The 18,182-nt window shown below is 42.9% G+C and overlaps 3 protein-coding genes across 4 annotated transcripts in view; 1 reads left to right on the top strand and 2 right to left on the bottom strand.

Annotated features, from left to right (window-relative positions):
- Nucleotides 1-5,577, top strand: part of cyth3b (cytohesin 3b) — a 32,177-nt gene extending 26,600 nt beyond the window's left edge. The window contains exons 10-13 of the mRNA XM_062408795.1: nt 49-125; nt 834-905; nt 1,070-1,224; nt 2,986-5,577. Of these exons, the coding sequence (XP_062264779.1) occupies nt 49-125; nt 834-905; nt 1,070-1,224; nt 2,986-3,058 (377 nt within the window). The 3' untranslated portion in view covers nt 3,059-5,577. The remainder of the gene's footprint in view (nt 1-48; nt 126-833; nt 906-1,069; nt 1,225-2,985) is intronic.
- A 1,027-nt stretch (nt 5,578-6,604) lies between these two features.
- On the bottom strand, nt 6,605-13,714 carry cacng5b (calcium channel, voltage-dependent, gamma subunit 5b). The gene is made up of 6 exons (XM_062408481.1): nt 13,524-13,714; nt 11,610-11,818; nt 10,561-10,647; nt 9,901-10,041; nt 9,654-9,799; nt 6,605-8,180 (listed from the first exon to the last, which is right to left on the bottom strand). Exons 2-6 carry the CDS (start codon nt 11,803-11,805, stop codon nt 7,920-7,922), a joined length of 831 nt encoding a protein of 276 aa, XP_062264465.1. The 5' UTR covers nt 11,806-11,818; nt 13,524-13,714; the 3' UTR covers nt 6,605-7,919.
- Nucleotides 13,715-14,267: 553 nt separating this feature from the next.
- Nucleotides 14,268-18,182, bottom strand: part of prkcab (protein kinase C, alpha, b) — a 79,969-nt gene continuing 76,054 nt past the window's right edge. For both annotated transcript variants that reach the window (XM_062408779.1, XM_062408778.1), the window contains one exon: nt 14,268-16,664. In XM_062408779.1, coding sequence (XP_062264763.1) covers nt 16,500-16,664 — 165 coding nt within the window. In that variant the 3' untranslated portion in view covers nt 14,268-16,499. The remainder of the gene's footprint in view (nt 16,665-18,182) is intronic.

The following is an 18,182-nucleotide window of genomic DNA, read 5'->3' as shown; positions in this document are numbered from 1 at the left end:
TCTGTGGCCTTTGTGTCACTTCCCTTCTCCTCTTTGTCTTCCTGTCAGGGGGCCGAGTAAAAACCTGGAAGCGACGGTGGTTCATTCTGACGGACAACTGCCTCTACTACTTTGAATACACAACAGTGAGTCTCGCGCCCATGATGATGTTTTGATTAACAAAAGTGGTTGCAAATGAGACCGAAATGAGATGACAACGGTCTCTCTTCCTTTTTAATGTCATTATGTCTGAGTGTAAAGCTGGAAGGACATTTATGAGTTCTGAGCTTCCGTAATAAATGCTGGGATTATAAGGAATGGCAGTTTCTAAGGTTCTCCAGTACGTTTATTTGTGCATCCTCACAGATTTGTATCTGTGCCTCTGTGTCCCTGTCAGCTGCTGCCTCAGCACAGTTCTCTCTCTCTCCCCTATTATTATCCTTGAGGACGCTATCATTATGTCCCTTCCTCTGGCCTGCCTGCTCCACACTCACGTTATCAGCTCTTTTAAAGGGCCGCGAGGGTGAGAGGAAAAGGGGTGAGCAGGGTTGATTTCCATGCTCACAAATGTCACCGTGGATTTCAACCTCTCCTTCCTCTCTGTCCTTCCCTTTCTGTATGTTTCTTCCCCTCTCGTCTTCCTCTTAAGTGATTCCTTAATGCACTGCTCTTGTCAGGTCTCCTCTTTCCTCCTCTAGTCTATTCCTCTGCCTCTGCTTCTCTTCTGATCTTCTCTTTCTATTCTTTCGTCTTTGCTCGTCTTTTAACTTTCTCCATCAGCCATGCTCCCCTTGTGTTCAGTCGGGTGTTTTTCTTCTTCTCATGTTTCTCGCCTTCATCCGTCTCTCCATCAGGACAAGGAGCCTCGTGGGATCATCCCTCTGGAGAATCTCAGCATCAGGGAGGTGGAGGAGCCCAGGAAACCTGTGAGTGTTGCTTCATTAGAGACCTCCACCTTAGATCACACGTCAAGTGTGTTTTCTCTTTGGTTCCTGTGTTTATTACATGTTTCCTTTTTGTAAATACATTTCTCGGTCAAGGCAAAAACCCTGCACGTTGTTGATGCCCTGTTCCTTGTCCCCCTCTTTAGAACTGTTTTGAGCTCTACAACCCCAATCACAAGGGCCAGGTGATCAAAGCCTGCAAGACTGAGGCAGATGGCCGCGTTGTGGAGGGAAACCATGTGGTGTACAGGATATCAGCACCCACGCCAGAGGAGAAGGAAGAGTGGATTAAATCCATCAAGTAAGACCCCTGTCTAAATGAATGGCACATAACCCTGCACAGTGCAATCGAAACCTTTTCTATGGACCCATTCTACACCTGCCTGTTTGGAATGGGTTGTTTGCTTAGCCTGTGGAGATGCTAGCTCTCTTTCCTCAAACGGTAAAAATGAACTGCAGTAATTGAGCTGATAAGACCGGCTGCTGGACTCGGTCCTCAGAACCTTGAAGCCACGACCCTGCTGCTGCACAAAGACGAGATATGTGTTTCTGGAAGTCAAAACATTTGTGGTCTAAATGTAGATTTTGTCACCTTGAGTGGTACCAGCATCTCGTCTCGCCTGTGGATCAGAGTAGAGGGACCCAGACGTGGGTTTCAAACCCTAAATCTACACCCCGAACATCAAATATTTAATTTACAGCAAAGAAACAATGAACATGTGAAAGTGTTAAGACTTACATTACATCAGAGTCAGTGACCTAAATGTTGGATGCTCTGTATTCAGCTGCATACAAGATGGTGCAATGTCAAAGAGAGTTGGCTCAGCAGAACAGCGCACTAGTATATATAGTACAGTTCTTCCTCCTCCTCCTCCCCATCTATCCATACTCTGTGTTTCCACTGGGGAAATGATGTGGGATTAGTCACTGCTTGTAGCACCCCAGGGGCGAGCCAGTAAACCCAGCAAACCTATCCAGGGGAGGCTGCAGCTCCGAACTGGGTTGATGCATTCGTAGCCACAGAGGCTAACAAGCCTCAGCTTGCATTTCACCAGAGGGGTCCGAGAGGACTGGAGGTCGGGGGAGATAAAAGGCTTTTTATGGAAATGATGATTTTCACCCTCTTCTAATGAAGAGATGATCAGAGAAGAACTGCACGATCTGCTTATCTTGAGAAAGACACAGACCAAGAAGATACTGGACCAGCCGTGTCAATGGAGAACGTGCACTGTTGTCTCTTAATGACTGAACTCACGCAGTATTTTATTTAATTTAGGAGAGTATATGTCTTTTTATGTGTTTCCATTAAATTCATTATGCTTTCACGTCTTTAAAGAACAGAAATAGTGTAACTGTTCCATCATATTAGTCATGGCAGCCTTGCCTGGTTTAGATCACTCTAGCATGTGGAGTTTTTGTTCCATGAAATTGGGTTGTTGAGAATGACAATGAGCGGTATGAAAGAGGGGATAGTCATCGTATACAGACTCATTCTCCGGCGCGTGGAGTTGTAAAGGGAATCAGAGATATCCGCAGTGGGGGGTTGAGCCTCCTCGTGCTCTGTGCTGGTGCTAACAGGATTTAGCAGCCGTGAAACTGGGCTCCTCTGTGGAGCCCGAATGGCTTCATGAGTCACTCACTCTTACTGTACTCGGCTTTTCCATCGCTCCGAAAAACATCGGGAGCAGGAGGATGCGGAAGAGGCAATAATCTTGAGCACCATCGTTTTCCCTCCTTCAGACCTATAAACCGGCAGAACAGCGGCAGAGAGAGTGTGCGATTGTGCGTTTTCATTCGTATTTGGCAGAGTTGTGGAGGAGGGAATCGGCGAGAGGTTCCAGCAGACCGGAGCACCAAGAGAAAACTTGGGGAGGGAGGGTAATTCTTCAGAAACCATGGAAACCAAACTAGGTCATTGCGCAAACTTTTTTCTTTTTTTTTGATCTAGTTAAGGCAGGGGTTTGTATAAATGTGCCTACATTTCCATATCAAAGATGCTGGAGACTCTCATGTGGAGATATTATTTATTTCATTGCTGTCCTTTGATTGGCTTCTTCTCCAGGGCCAGCATTAGCAGGGACCCCTTCTACGACATGCTGGCCACCAGGAAGAGGCGCATCGCTAACAAGAAGTGAGGAGGGACAATCTTCACGACCCCCAAACGCCCATCTTTCTCTCCCTCAGTTCGTGAACACATGTATCACACACTATAAAGCTTGGTTCACCGCAGAAGTGACTGTCAACCTGAGAAAAACTCAGTTTTTCTTCTGGACTGTCCACAAGCCTGTGTTGAGGAGACATCGCACACTACCGAGGGAACGGCAGAGCTCCAGGAAACTCAGATGTGCATGAGCAACCAACCAATCAGTTTGTTCCTCCTCCATCTCATACACACTCCCCTACCTCCCTCTCATGGTCATGATATGTTTCTAGGTCTCCTCAATGCACAACTGCCAGATTTCAGGTGCACATGCGCATGCGTGTTAGTATAGACCAGTGTGTGCATTTGTGTGTGTATGCGAGTGTGTCTGTGTACTTCTGCAGTGTGGGTGCATAAGTGATTCAAGTGTCCCCTCCATTGTGCTTTATGAAGAAGTTACTAATTCAGGATCAGTGCTCAGATGTGAGGTCAGCTACTTGGGGCACGACTGTCAAAATGAAAGGTTGAATATGTGGGGAAGGGAAATAGACCGAGGGAGAGAAAGGAGAAGTGGCTGCGAGGTGACGGGTGAAGTTTAACCTCACTCGAAACCCTGTCCTCATCTCACTCTGGTGCTGAGCTCTTCTCTCCGGGTGCCGTGGCCGAAGCTCAGAGTAACCTCAGAAAAACAGAGCTGGCTCACATTAAGGTTCCTGATCTAGCATTACAGTCTGGAGTCAGCTGGGCTGATTTCATTTATTTGAGTGGAGCAGAGATTTTTGAAATGTGCATACTTTTTTAATTAAGTTGAGTAGCAGTGGTGCTTTTGCCAAAGCCTGAGATGAAATTTACTTCTTGGACTTTGAAGTTGTAATCTTTGAGATTTCCCGTCCTGGTTGATTTGGTTTCACCAGAGTAAAGCAACAAATGAAACAAAACAGCGACGGATTCATGCTGCACATGACTCAAGTTCGTTTCCAGACAATAGCAGGAGTCACAGGAGTCACCTGCAGCTCTTCATCTAAGGATCACTTTGGCTGCTCCTTCTTGGTCCATTAACGCCCTTGCACGAATGCTGAAAATTTCCATTGTCTTGTTTCTAATGTATTTTAGGTAACTGATCTTTGTCCTAATCTCGTTAACAGTTACAACACAATACAGTGTCCTTTCACTGAATGACAATAAGCAGTTTTTCCCTGTTAAACACTTGATTGAAGCAGGAAGTGTTGGATTTATATCAGCAGCAACTCAATAGAACTGTGAGATCAATTAAAAACAGTTAAGGTGCAGCCACGTAGCAATTGCTCTCAACCAAATGTCTCGTAAATAAATTAGAGCCGTCACAAACTTTAAACGATGTATAACTGCAACATCCCAGTCTGATAGTGTAACTTCTCTATTTCCAGTGTAGCACTGTTTGTATTGGACCACTGAGCAGATCCACATGGGCAAACCTAAACAAAGAAAATTCCTCTATCTTAATGGATTACAAGGATCTTTTGTTTCCTGTGAATCCCTTGCACATGTCGCGGCTCTTCAGATCCGGTGGTGGTGTTGCAGACTGCACCACCGCCAATTAAAGCTGATATTTAGAGAGGTAGCTACAGCATTGCATTGAATTGCAAATGAAAAGACGAGCACAGATAGTATCTGTTTTCTGAAAATCAAAAGGATAATAACTTTAAGAGCACTTTCCTTTGGGAAGGTCCTGTCAGTCTAAAGAGTAAGTTTCAGTGATGGCTGTGCGATAGCTCTCTATGGTACCAGTCCGATTAAGCTTCTTTTTTTATTTTCTATCTTTTTCTTTTTGTTTTTCTTGTCTATGTCCGGTGTCAGTGAAGGTCGATGTGTTGTCGTGATCCTGTTTGCATTTGGTTTGTAATCCTAAATATACTTGCTTGCTTTTGTGTTCTTTAAGAAGAGAAAAGTAGAAACTATAGATCTATAATAACCTCCTACTCTTTTGTATTTATTTTCATTTGTGAAATGGTTGCTACCTGTAAATGTTCAAACAATGTATGCTTAAGTTATATAATGTATAGGTTTCTGGTCTCTCGCGCACACTCTGTGTAACAAATTCGCATCCGCTGAAGTTTGGGTTCTTCTTTACAAAAGCCTTAAACACAATCATAAGAAAATGTATATTGATGATGAGAATATTGATCAATAACTGTGACAATGTTAAAAAGCCATGACCGATGAGTATGAGAGGAGATATTTATGATGATGATGATGATGATGATAGAGATTACAGCGAAAATGATGTTTGAATTTAATGATTGATTATTCTAGTGAAGTTATATCAGTGATGATTATAATAATAATATCTTTGATTATGATGTCTATGAACACAGTAGTTTTCTATGTGATTGTAAAATACAACGAAAGCCTCGAGGGCAGACAATTATCTTCTGCTGCTCTCTGTGGGCGTATAGTTACATTAACTTTTATATTCTCTGTAAAAGCTATTGGTCACGTTGTACAATAAATGTATCTACATAAAGTATACATAAAGCTCAAAGCAGATGTATGGCGTATTCATTATTGATGCTGGTCTCTGCATATTTGCATAAATTATTAGCCTTTCATTAAAGAATTACACAGATTTACGGCAAGCTGATTGGATACATATCATGTCGCCCTCCATCGTGCAAACACCTGGTGTATAACTGGATAAATAAACGGTCATATAACCAGAAGTGAAGGGGAACAGAAAAGGTCAAAGAAAACATTTTGGTGGCGAAGAGAGAGAAAAAGATGTGGAGCAGAATGAGTGAGGAGAGAGCGCCCTCTACTGGCTCTGGGACAAACAACCACAAAACGTTAAGTGGAATCATTCCTCCACCAAGGCCCAACAGTCTAGTCATGAAATCACATTTCAATTCACTAGATCAGGCCCCTGATCCAGATCTGCACCAAAATTAACTGGTTCCTTCCTTGGGTCATGCCTCACCCCTCTATAAGAAATTCATGGTAATCGGTTGAGTAGTTTTTGTGTAGTTCTGAAAACAATACAAGCCATTTAGATTTATTGAACACGAAAGGTTAAAGTAAAGCAAATCAAATACAAACCTCATAGACAAGCAGCTGAAACAGTGACTCAGTTCTCAAAACATTAATATCCAGAGCCGGTGAAGCACAACATCACCGATCATGGTCAACTCAAATGAAATGTGCGTCTGTCGTCAGGTGTGTGAGGAATTAAGACTCTGAACTACATCCTCTGATATGATCCTTGAATCAACAGTAGAAATACATGATAGCTCTGCTGTGTATATCCTTTCTCTGTTTTGTAATATCTATATAAATATATTTAATATAAATGTGTTTAGGAAATGTGCTGTAAGTTTGAAATTCAAATATTGATTAATATTACTATCGTTCAGATTATTATGTATCTACTCTTTATTTTGGAAATCTAATGACACTCACTTGTATTTTAAGGATGTATGCTCCACATGAAACACGACAGGCACGTGTCAGATTTAAATAGTTTATTAGAAAAATTGGTCACATTGATATCAAGACAAATTCAGTGTGTCACTGGATCAACGGATGATATTTAAATACACGTGTACTTTTGAATTCTGCGGGAGAACAAGAAAAAGCGTGAACAACATATTTTTGAGAACTGTGCAACTGAAACAAAACTGTTTTAACTGAAACATGTGGAGGTTAAATGTCAATTAAATAAAATAATAATAAATAGAAAGAAAATACTGCCCCTCAGTGGGATAATGAAGCATAGCAGTTTGATGGAAGGTATTAACAAATGAATTCAGACTCTGTACCAAAGGTTTTTAATGCTACACAAAAGAATCAGTCAATCAATCACCATCAATAACACCTTCTATGTACCAGCGTCTTCACAGGAACTCTCACTACGAATTAAAAATAATGTACAACGGACAATTTATATAAAAATCTATATAGAACAAATCTGTGTGATCTCATCTGGCTCAGTCCTGATGTGCTCAGCTATAGTCTGAGTCTGTTGCACTGGCAGTTTAACATCGCTGCTGTGACACATCTGCTGTATATACATTTATTCACACGCTACAGTATTTATTCATCTGCTGCTACCTGGTCCTGTACACAGCTTATTCATTCAACTTCACTCTATATCATATATGTCTGCATGACTTGTATGAAGATCACTTGAATCATTCAGTATTTATTTACACATCAGTTTTCAAAGCTGTTTCCCTGTTCCCCGTCCTTTTACACGTACCCTACTCTCTGATTTGTAACTGCTGCACTGATGTCATCGTTGCGTTCTGGTTTTTACTTGTTGTCTTGACATGCTCCATGTCAGGGGACAAATAAGGTTGTTTTGAATTTAAATCAGAGTCAGTAGCTACAGATTAAGTTCACTTCAGCAGGGTTGAGGGTCGAAATGTTGGGGTTAGGTTTGTAGACATTTTGCCAGGAGGACTGGAGGAGCCCAATGTGGACGGCTTGCTGTCAGGTAGTTTTTAGAAATGCAGTGACGTGGAGAAAATGATCAAACGACCAAAATAAATCAAAAATAATGTCTCTCCTTTTCAGATTCAGATTTCAGAACTAATCTACTGTTCCGACTCTACCTATTTGAGACTTTTTCCAAGAACGAATGGCAATTTTCAACTGGGCCTCCAGCTCAGATGTAGACTCTGTTTCAAAACCAAATTCAAGAGGGCTGCAAACCAGGCTTCGAATATTTTTTTTATTTTCTCAATGAAAAAACCCTCTTCAATCTTCAATTGCAGTTTTTTCTCGAAGGAAGGCTCTGTCTTCATCTGAACTTTTGACCCTACCTGGATCTTCCACGACCCTCCAGTAACCTTCAGGTGCCCTCTGCTGTGATGGAAGAGGCCTCAACAGGGTGAAGAGGAGACCTGGGCGTAGTCGGGGCATTTGAGAAGGGCCGGGTAGCTGATGCTCATTTGGAGCGAGGCGTCGCTGGAGATGTCTGAGGGACTGCGTCCACGGGACCAGGCCTGTGGGTGGAGGAACTGGCCCGAGTGGCCGGAGCAGTTGCTGAGACGAGGGCGGTAGAAGCCGGGGTGGTGAGGCTGGTAGATCTCCTCGGCTGTGTAGCGCTTCATGAACAGGTAGACGGACATGACACCCGCACTCTGCAGCGGAACAAGTTTGACATTACTAACTAGTAGAAAAACTCACTTATAAAATATAAGTCATGCAACGTACTTGGAAATAAAATTGTATCAAAACAAAACGTTGTTCCTATTTTTTTTGCAAATGCTTATGTCTGATTACAATTTTATTTTTGAAAGTTTTCACCAGGAATCTTACTGTGTGATCTGAATATTGACACCACACAAACTGATTGTATGAGATCAAATTTGTGTCAGCAAACTAACAATGAGCTCTGCAGATAGATTTGAACTATCGTGACACTGACAGTTTAATGTTGTGCTGCAGTTGCTCTCTGCTAACACAAGATGGCCCTGACTACTCATAACTCTTAACTCTTAAATCTTCATTCTTCATTCTTCATTCTTCATTCTTCATTCTTCATTCTTCATTCTTATATAAATCTATTGATATTTATCTATCCATTGTGTAAATTATGTATTACTTAACATTTTAAATGGAGTCTGATTACGCTCTTAATAAAAAACAACAGCTCTGGATTCTTACCACTATTATATTTATCTACCTCTGAAAGTCTGGGTGAAATAAAAAGTCATAATAGATTCATTTCTAAATTCTGTGAAGGATTTTATGGAAAAACAAGATCATTGAAAAGACACAACCTTTTGCCTCAGACCAACATTTTGTAAGTAATATTTAAACCCCAGGCCCAGTTTAAGCTTTAACACTGTTGTCAGTGGCATGTTTCTAATGTTTTATGCTTTTCCTCCGTAACTGTTTTGACTTTAAAATCTCTTTTTGAATTCTCTACTACAACTTCAAATAATTGCACATTGAACGGTCGTTCAAGATGCTTATATATACTGACAGTCAGGTCAGAAGTGTCACTGTGGACACAATCTTAGTAGTGTTTATTACAGTTCTGTTGTTGGGCCCCAGTTGTAAAAGCTTGTTGACCTCTAAAAATGTAAAGGAAGTTTTTGTTGGAAGCTGCTACCCGATGGAAATTTGAATATCTTATAGTTGCTGATATAATAAAGTCTAATAATAAATAATAAAGTCTATTTTCAGCACTTGGACGTATGAGACACAGCTCACTGCATTGATAAAGTCTACAGCCACAAATAATTATTATTTTCTTCTGATTGAATCAAATTATTTTCAGTGCTCCAGAGCTCAAGGTGACATCTTCAGTCCTTTTTTGGTTTTGTCTGATCAACATCCAAACACTCAATGATTTTATTTTCTCACATGTGAGAATTGAAATAATAAGCAAACAATCAGCAAACAATTATTTAATCATAATATTAGTTGTTCATTCATTTTCTTCCAATCAACTAATCACTTAATCTTCCAATCATCAAAGCTCTAATCGAGTCTGTTGTAAATGTTAGTTCTGAAAGATGTTTATTTGTAAATTAGGGATTATGTTTGTGGTGATATCCACAGCAGTGGTGACTGGCTGTTATTGGTGGAGATGGTGTGTTGTTCACCTCAGTGAGCAGGAAGGAGATGGCAGCGAAGGCAAAGGACCAGCCGTAATTGTAGGTAAAATAGGCGTCACTGCTTTTAGTCCGGTTCAACATTTCATCATTGATACTGGAAATATACAGCACCAGGCCCAGCACCAGAGCCAGACCTGAGACACAGAGAGAGGAAGAGGGGGAAGAAAATCTGGGTTTGATAAAACAGAAGAAGAGGAGACGGTGACAAGGGATAAGAGCGGGATGACGGGGGTACCTGAGAGGATGAAGAAGATTCCAGAGACGAAGGCCAGGATGGTGCGGTGTGGTCGCACGTGCCCGATGTTGCTGAGGACAAAACCGATGAACATGAAGAACAGGCTGACCAGAGGGAAGGGAGTGGCTGAGCGGATCATCTCTGGGAAGGAGGAGGAGAGAGTGGATAATCAAAGCTGCTTTTCAAACTCAAAGAGGTGAAGAATGTCTCGTTGATCTAATTCAATTCAATTGAAGCTGCTTCATTTGGGATTTGACATTTTTGATAGAAAAAGTCTGAGTTCTGACCAAACCACCTCAACTGAGGAGACCAGCTAAAAATAAGACACTTGATCATCTTCTGCTCCTTTTAATGAATACAGTACAATATCTGGTTGCATTACATTGAGTTACTATAGATTAATCATCCAATAAGCTTTCCCTTTGAGCGACACAGAAGGGCTGGTGAGGTGAATTGTTCCTAAAGAGGCAATAAGCATTCTGCGGAGGAGCCCGATGACTCAGACCTCACTGTCTGGCGCAGGTCTCATCTCAACCTTATTGAAGAATGATAAGAGTTTGGATAAAAATACTCCAGCTCTGTATGTGAACGACCCCGAGGCGCATCGAGAGTTATTGAGCCTGAATTTGCCCGTTGGAGGTTTCTGATGCTGTTACTCACTGAGCATGTTCGCCGTGGACTCGGACGTCAGCTGGACGTTCATGGGCATGATGTACTCGATGGTAAAACACCGACCAGACTCGTCCCCTACAGAGGACAGAGGCAGGAGTGAGAAGAGACATTTAGAGAGAAGGAGACGACTGGAATTCCTAGACAAACTAGAGTTTCGGTCAATTATTTTCATTCCAGACTCACTATCAAATCAGAAATGACCTAAAGACAGACTTGAGATATCACATTCAAAAGTAAATATGAAAGGATGCAAGTTTTACACGTAATGTACATGTTGGCTCAGACTCTAATATATATATAGATAGATAGATCTAGATCTAAATTACAATCCAATTCAATTCAAATTAAAATAAAATGACCAATATTTAAAATCAACAAAAACTTTCCTTTGCCTTTACTTTCCTGTCATCTACTTCTTCACATTTCCTACAGTCAGTTCTTCACAGTGCGTCATCAGTTTTTTTTTAAACTGAGGTGTGAGTTACATCACATCCTCCAAATGAAGCTGCACAGCTGTTCTTATCACCTCAGCGTCACACACACACACACACACACAAACACACACACACACACACACTGACACATCATCCACCATCTAACTCTGTGGAACGATGACAGGATCTGCCTCTGAAGACCTGGGGTGCAAATTCATATGTGTGTGTTTCTGAGAGTGTAATTGTGTGTATAATCATATTGCAGGAATGACTGTACTTGGAGATTACTTTGTTTTACAGTGACTGATGTAACAGAAACACACACACACACTCACACACACACACACACACATACTGGTGATGTAATTGTCAATGTCATTCCGTGTAAATGTCAAATCTGATGATATGTCAGTGTGACAGCATCAGCTCCCTGCAGCTGCTACATGTAGATGCTGCACAGCACAAGGGAACTTTACCCACTTTAAATCACATCATCACAGTCTGTGCCACAAACCTGATGTTCTCACGATCACACCTTAGTTTACAGGAGTCAAATTCAACCCAAATCTTGGCACGCTCTGGGAACACATGCTCTCTACTAACCAGCGAGGGAGCAGACCCTCCAGAGGCCCGAGTGCAGCGCCGTCTTGATGTCCGTGCTCTGGTTCAGAGGCAGGATGACGCCCTCCTCCAGGTACAACCAGTAGTCGGTGCTGACGGCCACTCCCAGCAGCCCCAGGCCGCTGACTGCAAAGACGCTGCTCAGCAAAGTCAGGGCCTTCCTGCTGCAGGCGCTCATGGTGACCAGCAATCTGTGGTTAAAATAAAAAGACACGTCTGGAACACGCTTCAAACCTTGATGGTGTACTGAAGCAATATTCAGGTCTTCAATTTACCATGAAAAACTCAGGGTTGTGCAAATTCATCATGAAAACCCAGAGTTTTACACAACCAGCTCACAGATCCAACCCCCCCCCCCACACACACACACTGAGCCTTGAAGGTGGGAGAGGATGATTGACAGACCTGCAGGATGAGGAGGGAGTGACCTTTGTCTGTCCACATTATATTTCAGAATGCTTTCTCAGATCCAGGAAGTCAGATCAACTTGCCTTGATGAGACGCTTATGAAATGTCAGGGCAGTTGGACAACCGCAGGAACCAGTAACATCTCTGGTTGTAAATCCAGTCCAAGTCTCACTCTGCTTGACTGCATCACAAAACGATCCTCACGTCTCCCCTTCAGTTTAGGTTTTCGACTTACTGATGGAAAAGTATGGGCAACTTTCCATGTGAATTAGTTTGAATATTTTGATGCTAACAACTCATTTGAGTTCCTTCCACATGGCTGCCAAATCTGTCCCACTCTCGACGAAAAGAATAATTAAGTCGGAGTCAATAAAAATCGGATACAAACACTCGCACGATTAGACATCCAAGAATGAGTTTTGACATTTTACAGCCATTAATGCCACAGTGATGGGAAAGGTTGGACATTCATAAAAGCCTGCACAAGTCAGAGTGTGGATTTAGCAGGCTGATCACATACTGGAGTGAGACATCATCTGCAGTGACAGGGCGATGCTTTCAAACTCCCCCCCGGACACATGAATGATCTATGTGATGTGACAGAGGGAAGAATCACCTAAAGGACAGATTGACAGAGGGGAGGAGAGGTGGTACAGCCGATGATGAGCTCATTTTTGCAAGAGATGAGCTGCAATGATTATTTCCACCTCTAGGTTCTTGTGAGTTGACCTTTTAGTTCTTCTTCTTTTATGCACCACAGCTATTTCAAATAGCATGAACACTTTCTCCATTGACATTTTAACAACTAGAATTTAACCCACTGAGAAACCTCTGCGATGCTCATGGTGTAAAGTATCGTTAAAGGTTCAGTGTGTAGAATTTAGTGACATCTGGTGGTGAAGTTGCATGTTGCAGCTGAATTCCCCTCACCTCACCCTCCCTTCCAAACATGAAAGAGAACCTCTGGAAGCCTTCAGTTTAGTTTGTCCATTTTTGGCTACTGTAAACTAAACTCCACTGCATAATGTTTGTGGCAATTTACAATAGCTATCATATGTTAAGCCTAATATGAAAATGTAAATATTCATAATAAAGCATTAAGCTGATCATTTAGTCCGGATTCGACAAAGCTAAGTGAAGTGTTTTTTGATCAGAACCTGGTCTGATGTGGTTTAAGAATAACATAAGCTTTGTAATGTCCCTGTATTATAATTTTCACAAATCAGATGAAGGTTTCACAAAATCCAAACTGTATATTTAAGAATCTTTACCTTCTCTGTGATAATTTAAAAACAGTGGTTATTAATCAGGATTAAGGATTATATAGTGTGCACACAGGACTGTGGGTTGAGGAATTACATCAACACCTCAATGAAACATGATACTGACCAGTGAATAAGTGAAATACATCTATGTCTCAACTCCAGGTAAGAACAAGCGAGAATTAAGAAGTGATCTCATTGCATGCTGTGTTTTCTTTCTGCTCACCTGTTCGAGTCTCCGCTCAGCACTGAGTGAAAGTTGTAGATCCTGAGTTGCAGTGATGGAGGAGAGAAGAAGTGATTGTCTGTGAAGAGCCGATCAGAAGAGAAACGAGAAGCGCAGCTGCTCCGGGATTCTGTGATTCTGTGACTGTGTGATTCTGTGATTCTGTGATCTCCTTCAAGACGAACAGCAGCACGTCAGAGAATCACAGCGTCTGCTCCTCATTCAGGCTGCTGAACGGGTGTGAGAGAGAGGGAGAGGGAGAGGGGGGGGGGGGTAGAGGGAGAGAGGGAGAGAGCGTATGTGTTCGAGTGTGTGTGAGAGAGAGAGGGAGGGGGGTGATGGAGGGAGGGAGAGAGTGTGTGTGTGTGTTAGAGAGAGAGGGGACATGTGTGTATGTGTGTGTGTCTGTGAGAAAGAAAGTGTGTGTGGGTATGTATGAGAGAGATGGAGAGTGCTTGTGTCTGCTTGAGTGTGTGAGAGACAAAGAGAGAGTTTGAATCTGTGTGTGTGAGCGAGAGATGGAGTGTGTGTGTATGTGTGTGTCTGTTAGAAAGAGTGTGTGTGGTGTGTGTGATTTTACAGTTGTGACAGAGTTCTTTATTCCCCTTATTTAACTGTTCTTTGTTAATAAATCAATATTCGTATTTTTTCGGGTTCAAGTCCAAGCCTAAAGTTGTCACAGTAACACAATGGTTCACATGTGTAAAACACAAGAAACTTAACACAACAGATTCATATCTTTCGTAGATTTCTTACTTTATTAATGCACAGTATCCATCATAACACAATGAACAGAGGGAAAAGAAAACTCAGGTAAACGAAAGCAGGGGCCGTGGAAGGAAACACACAAACATCCCAGTGGCTCTGGTTCCCGCCTGTAGTGGTGCTGTACCCTGGGTGATTATCTCTGTCATGCGTCAAAAGGTTTCTCTGTAGTTGAACCTCTCCTCTAACACAGATTCTCAATGTGAGACATGTAAACATTCATTTTTCTGTTAAGCTTCAAAGCAAATCTCATTTTGGTCCAGATGTGACAGCTGCAGTTTACTGTTCAGTTACTAATTCAGTGGTCCAGAGCTGTGGCAGCTAAATTTGGCAGTTCTACAAAACGTCATGGCTTTGTGCTGTGCTGCAGTAGAAGCCTTTTACAACAACAAAAAAAAACAACAACTGCTGGACAAACCTAACTGGGAACAAGAAGACACAGTTTGGCACCATTAAAACAACAAGCCAACACATCGGCTATTCAACCAAACAGGTCGGGGCTCTGTGACGGTGGAGGAGAAGATGATGAGCAGTAAAGCAAACAGTGCTCGTTGGACTGGTTCGTCACATTCTGTGCAACAAGGTGGTGGTGGTGGTGGTGGTGTGTGTGTCTGTGTGGGGGGGGGACACTCCATGCTCACACACCAGGGATCGCTGTATCATGCAGGGGGTCTCTCTCATGCTAAGATCAGGCCTCGCCGCTGGCATGCACACACGATTCACAACGGAGAAAAAAAGACATGTTTCTGAAATCCTCATATACTATCTGCGTGAGTTCAGCTCGTTTACAGAGGGAGTCAGCCCTGAGTCGTCCAAGGCAAGAGGGCGTTCAAATGCTCCACGCTCGGGAGGTGCTGCATATTCTCTATGTGACACTGAGAAGTAGAAAAAATAACGGAGAAGTCGTGGAAATACATGGAACTGGGTTCGCTGACACCGAGGCTACCAAAGATTCAGCACAACGTTATGAATACCTTTTCTTGGGGCGCGGGGGGGGGTGGGGTCGTCTAAACATAGAAATGTCCAAACCATCTACGGTAATAAAAGCACATTCAGTTCATGGTATAAAATCTGCAAGTGACTTCTCTTTTTGAAACATATTTACAAAGAAATAGAGGGGAGAAGAAAGGTTGACATACATCGGGTCTTAAAAGTTGAGTTAAGCAGAACAGAAAAACAGGAACGGAAACTCTTTCGCCTCAACAGGATAAGACTCCTCGAAAAACAAAACGACAATCAACACAGTTTATATCATAATACTAAAAATTTACAATGATACCAGACGTGTACTGCATCCTAGAGTCTACTGCTCATACCGAGTCAGAAAATAAGCATGCAACAGAGATCTGCCTTGTGCATATGGAATTGCGTCTTTATATCTGAAAAATACTGTCTCTCTGATTTCCTGACCCCCTGAATCCTGCCTTCACGCACCGTCGGCAACATCCAGTGCTCTGGAGAGCCCTCAGCAGATTGTAACCGGGAGCAGACCTGTGCTTCCGTTTGTGTAGAGTCGGATTTTACAAGAGTTCCACGTCCTACAAGACAAAGATTTCCCTGTGTGAGGGTCTGGCTATGTTGACACTGCTGGGGGGGGGCAGAGGGGAGAAACCTTTACAAGGACTTCAGCAACTGCACATGAAATGTATTCTCCCACTTCCACTTTGGCACTCATGTGTACTGACACGACCTCTTTGTTGAGTATATAAATATAATTCACACGTGGAGCAGTTGAGAAGTAGAATAAGACAGAGCAGAAAAATCATGTTCCGCTCTCGTCGTGCATTGCAGCTTGTTGCGTAGTAAGATGGGGGGGGGAAGTGGGATGACGTGGATCTTGCATGTTTCATATCTGAATGAGAGAGCGACTGATACCAGGACACATTCATACACGAGAAAAAAAGGCTGAGAAACAGATAACGGTGAAGAATAAAGAGATAGTCATATGAGATGTTTTGGGGGAAAATGATGTAAAAAGATTCAGCGCCATGTTCTTCTTCCTCTCACTTCAGAATTGGGACTTAACATGATTTCACCACAGCTCCTCTCTCCTGTACGGGTCATTCCATTTAGGCAGTTGTCCATAACCAGTAGACAGAACACTTTAGAGAATGATACGAGTCTGTTGACAGTGGGGACGTCGGTTGGAGATTGGAAGGGTCCTGTATTTTTACTGACAGTCCGTGATTTTTCCATTTCTCCACGCCTTCCTCATACCACGCTGTGCAGGGATGGATGCAGGAACTGAGGGTTGACGTAGGAGAAGCCGGCGAACTCGCTCTGGTCGATGTTGGCGATGACCAGCTGGTCGGGCGGGGTCAGCACGGGCTGAGTGCGCGTGAAGAACTTGTCGAAGTTCTCCGCTCCTTTGCCGCACTGAAAGAGATTAAAGGACAGGTCAGATGTGGAGAGGATGGATCACGGTCTCCATCTCTGATAGACTTGGAAAAGACGATTGTTTAACGGTAACAGGATGGGGAGTCTCATTAAAAAGTCTTTTCCTCACGAGTCTTTTATTAGAAAGCTCCCCAGCGTTCCCAGAGGGGACGGAGCCTGATGTGTAACTGGGCAGAAGTTGTAATTAGATCAGAAATCGGACCCTTCCGCAGCAGAGGGCATCAGCAGCAGAGTGCGGCTTCACCCGGGGCTGTTATGGGTCTCAGGAAGCTAAATATATATATGTGAGAATGAGAATATTGCTGTGTATCAACAAGCACAGGAGACGGATTCCTTCAGAATGAGTGATACACAACAAAAAAACAAATGTGAAGTTTAGAGCAGAATCATGCAAAACATTCTCTCAGGAGAAGCATCAGCATGTCAGGTTCTATTCAGCTGCCTTGTCGTTTTCTACTGGAGCTGAGCCATCAACCTCAGATGGCTCTTTTCTCTGCGAATCCCCTCAGACCAATTAGTGACGTGGTGAATGGGTTCCCAACTGCACTCCGCCACACAAAAGCCCCCTGAATGGATGCATCCGCTTTTAGGGAAATGGTGTCCTTCCCCCTCTCTGTGAGCGGAGACATACATCTGCTGCGTAACCCTGCATTTATTGTGGCCCTTGTGTGGAAGTGAAAGGGAACTTTGCTCTTAGAGATCTATTTTTAATCCATTGTGGCAGCGCTTCTGGTGCTTCAGGCGCCGGGGGCAGCGAGGGGATGGAGGACACGCGGGAGTCTGCAGACAGAGAAGCAGCGTTCGCGGTGACAGGAGGAGGTTTAGGTGTCGGCTGGTGGCTGCAGCTGGGATCCAGCCTCGAGCTACACTGGCTGCATGAAGAACATTACACTGGGCCGAGGATGACTGAGAGCACAGTCACACAACATGCATCCATTCATATATGCACTCTTACAATATGCATCCATTCATGTATATACACTCAAAGACTCTCGGAGGAAGTATCCGACCACCGGAGGGCGAGAAAAGACTAAACAGGAGAGAAATAAAAAACACAATATTCCCACAATAACCTGAATGAAAGAGAAAACCATCTATCTTATCATTATTTTATAACTTTTATTAACGTGAATGTTTTGCTCCCACTGAAGGTTACACATTTTTTCAAAGAAAATGTGGATCAGAATGTGGATATCTGACCAAAGCCCATTGGGTTCCAGTTGAGTCGGTCACGTTGGCTGGGCTGATTGTTTATTGTTTGTCTGTTACTGTCTGTTACTGTCTGTAATCAGGGAAAACAAGCAGTAACCATGCATTGACATTCAGGGAAACACAACCACAGTGCAGGAGGACAGAACACAACTAAATCAATGTTGGGTTGGATGGTTTCAGACGGAACGTGAACCAATGAAATGCTTTAAGGTAACCGGCTGCTCTTTCCTTGACGACTCCAGCTTGTTTGTTTGTTTGTTTTGATTACACAAAAACTACTAAACC

The sequence above is a fragment of the Platichthys flesus genome, chromosome 16 (assembly GCF_949316205.1).
Source record: "Platichthys flesus chromosome 16, fPlaFle2.1, whole genome shotgun sequence".
NCBI lineage: Eukaryota > Metazoa > Chordata > Actinopteri > Pleuronectiformes > Pleuronectidae > Platichthys > Platichthys flesus.
The sequence above is the reverse complement of the archived record's forward strand: the minus strand, read 5'-3'. Positions and strand labels throughout refer to the sequence as shown.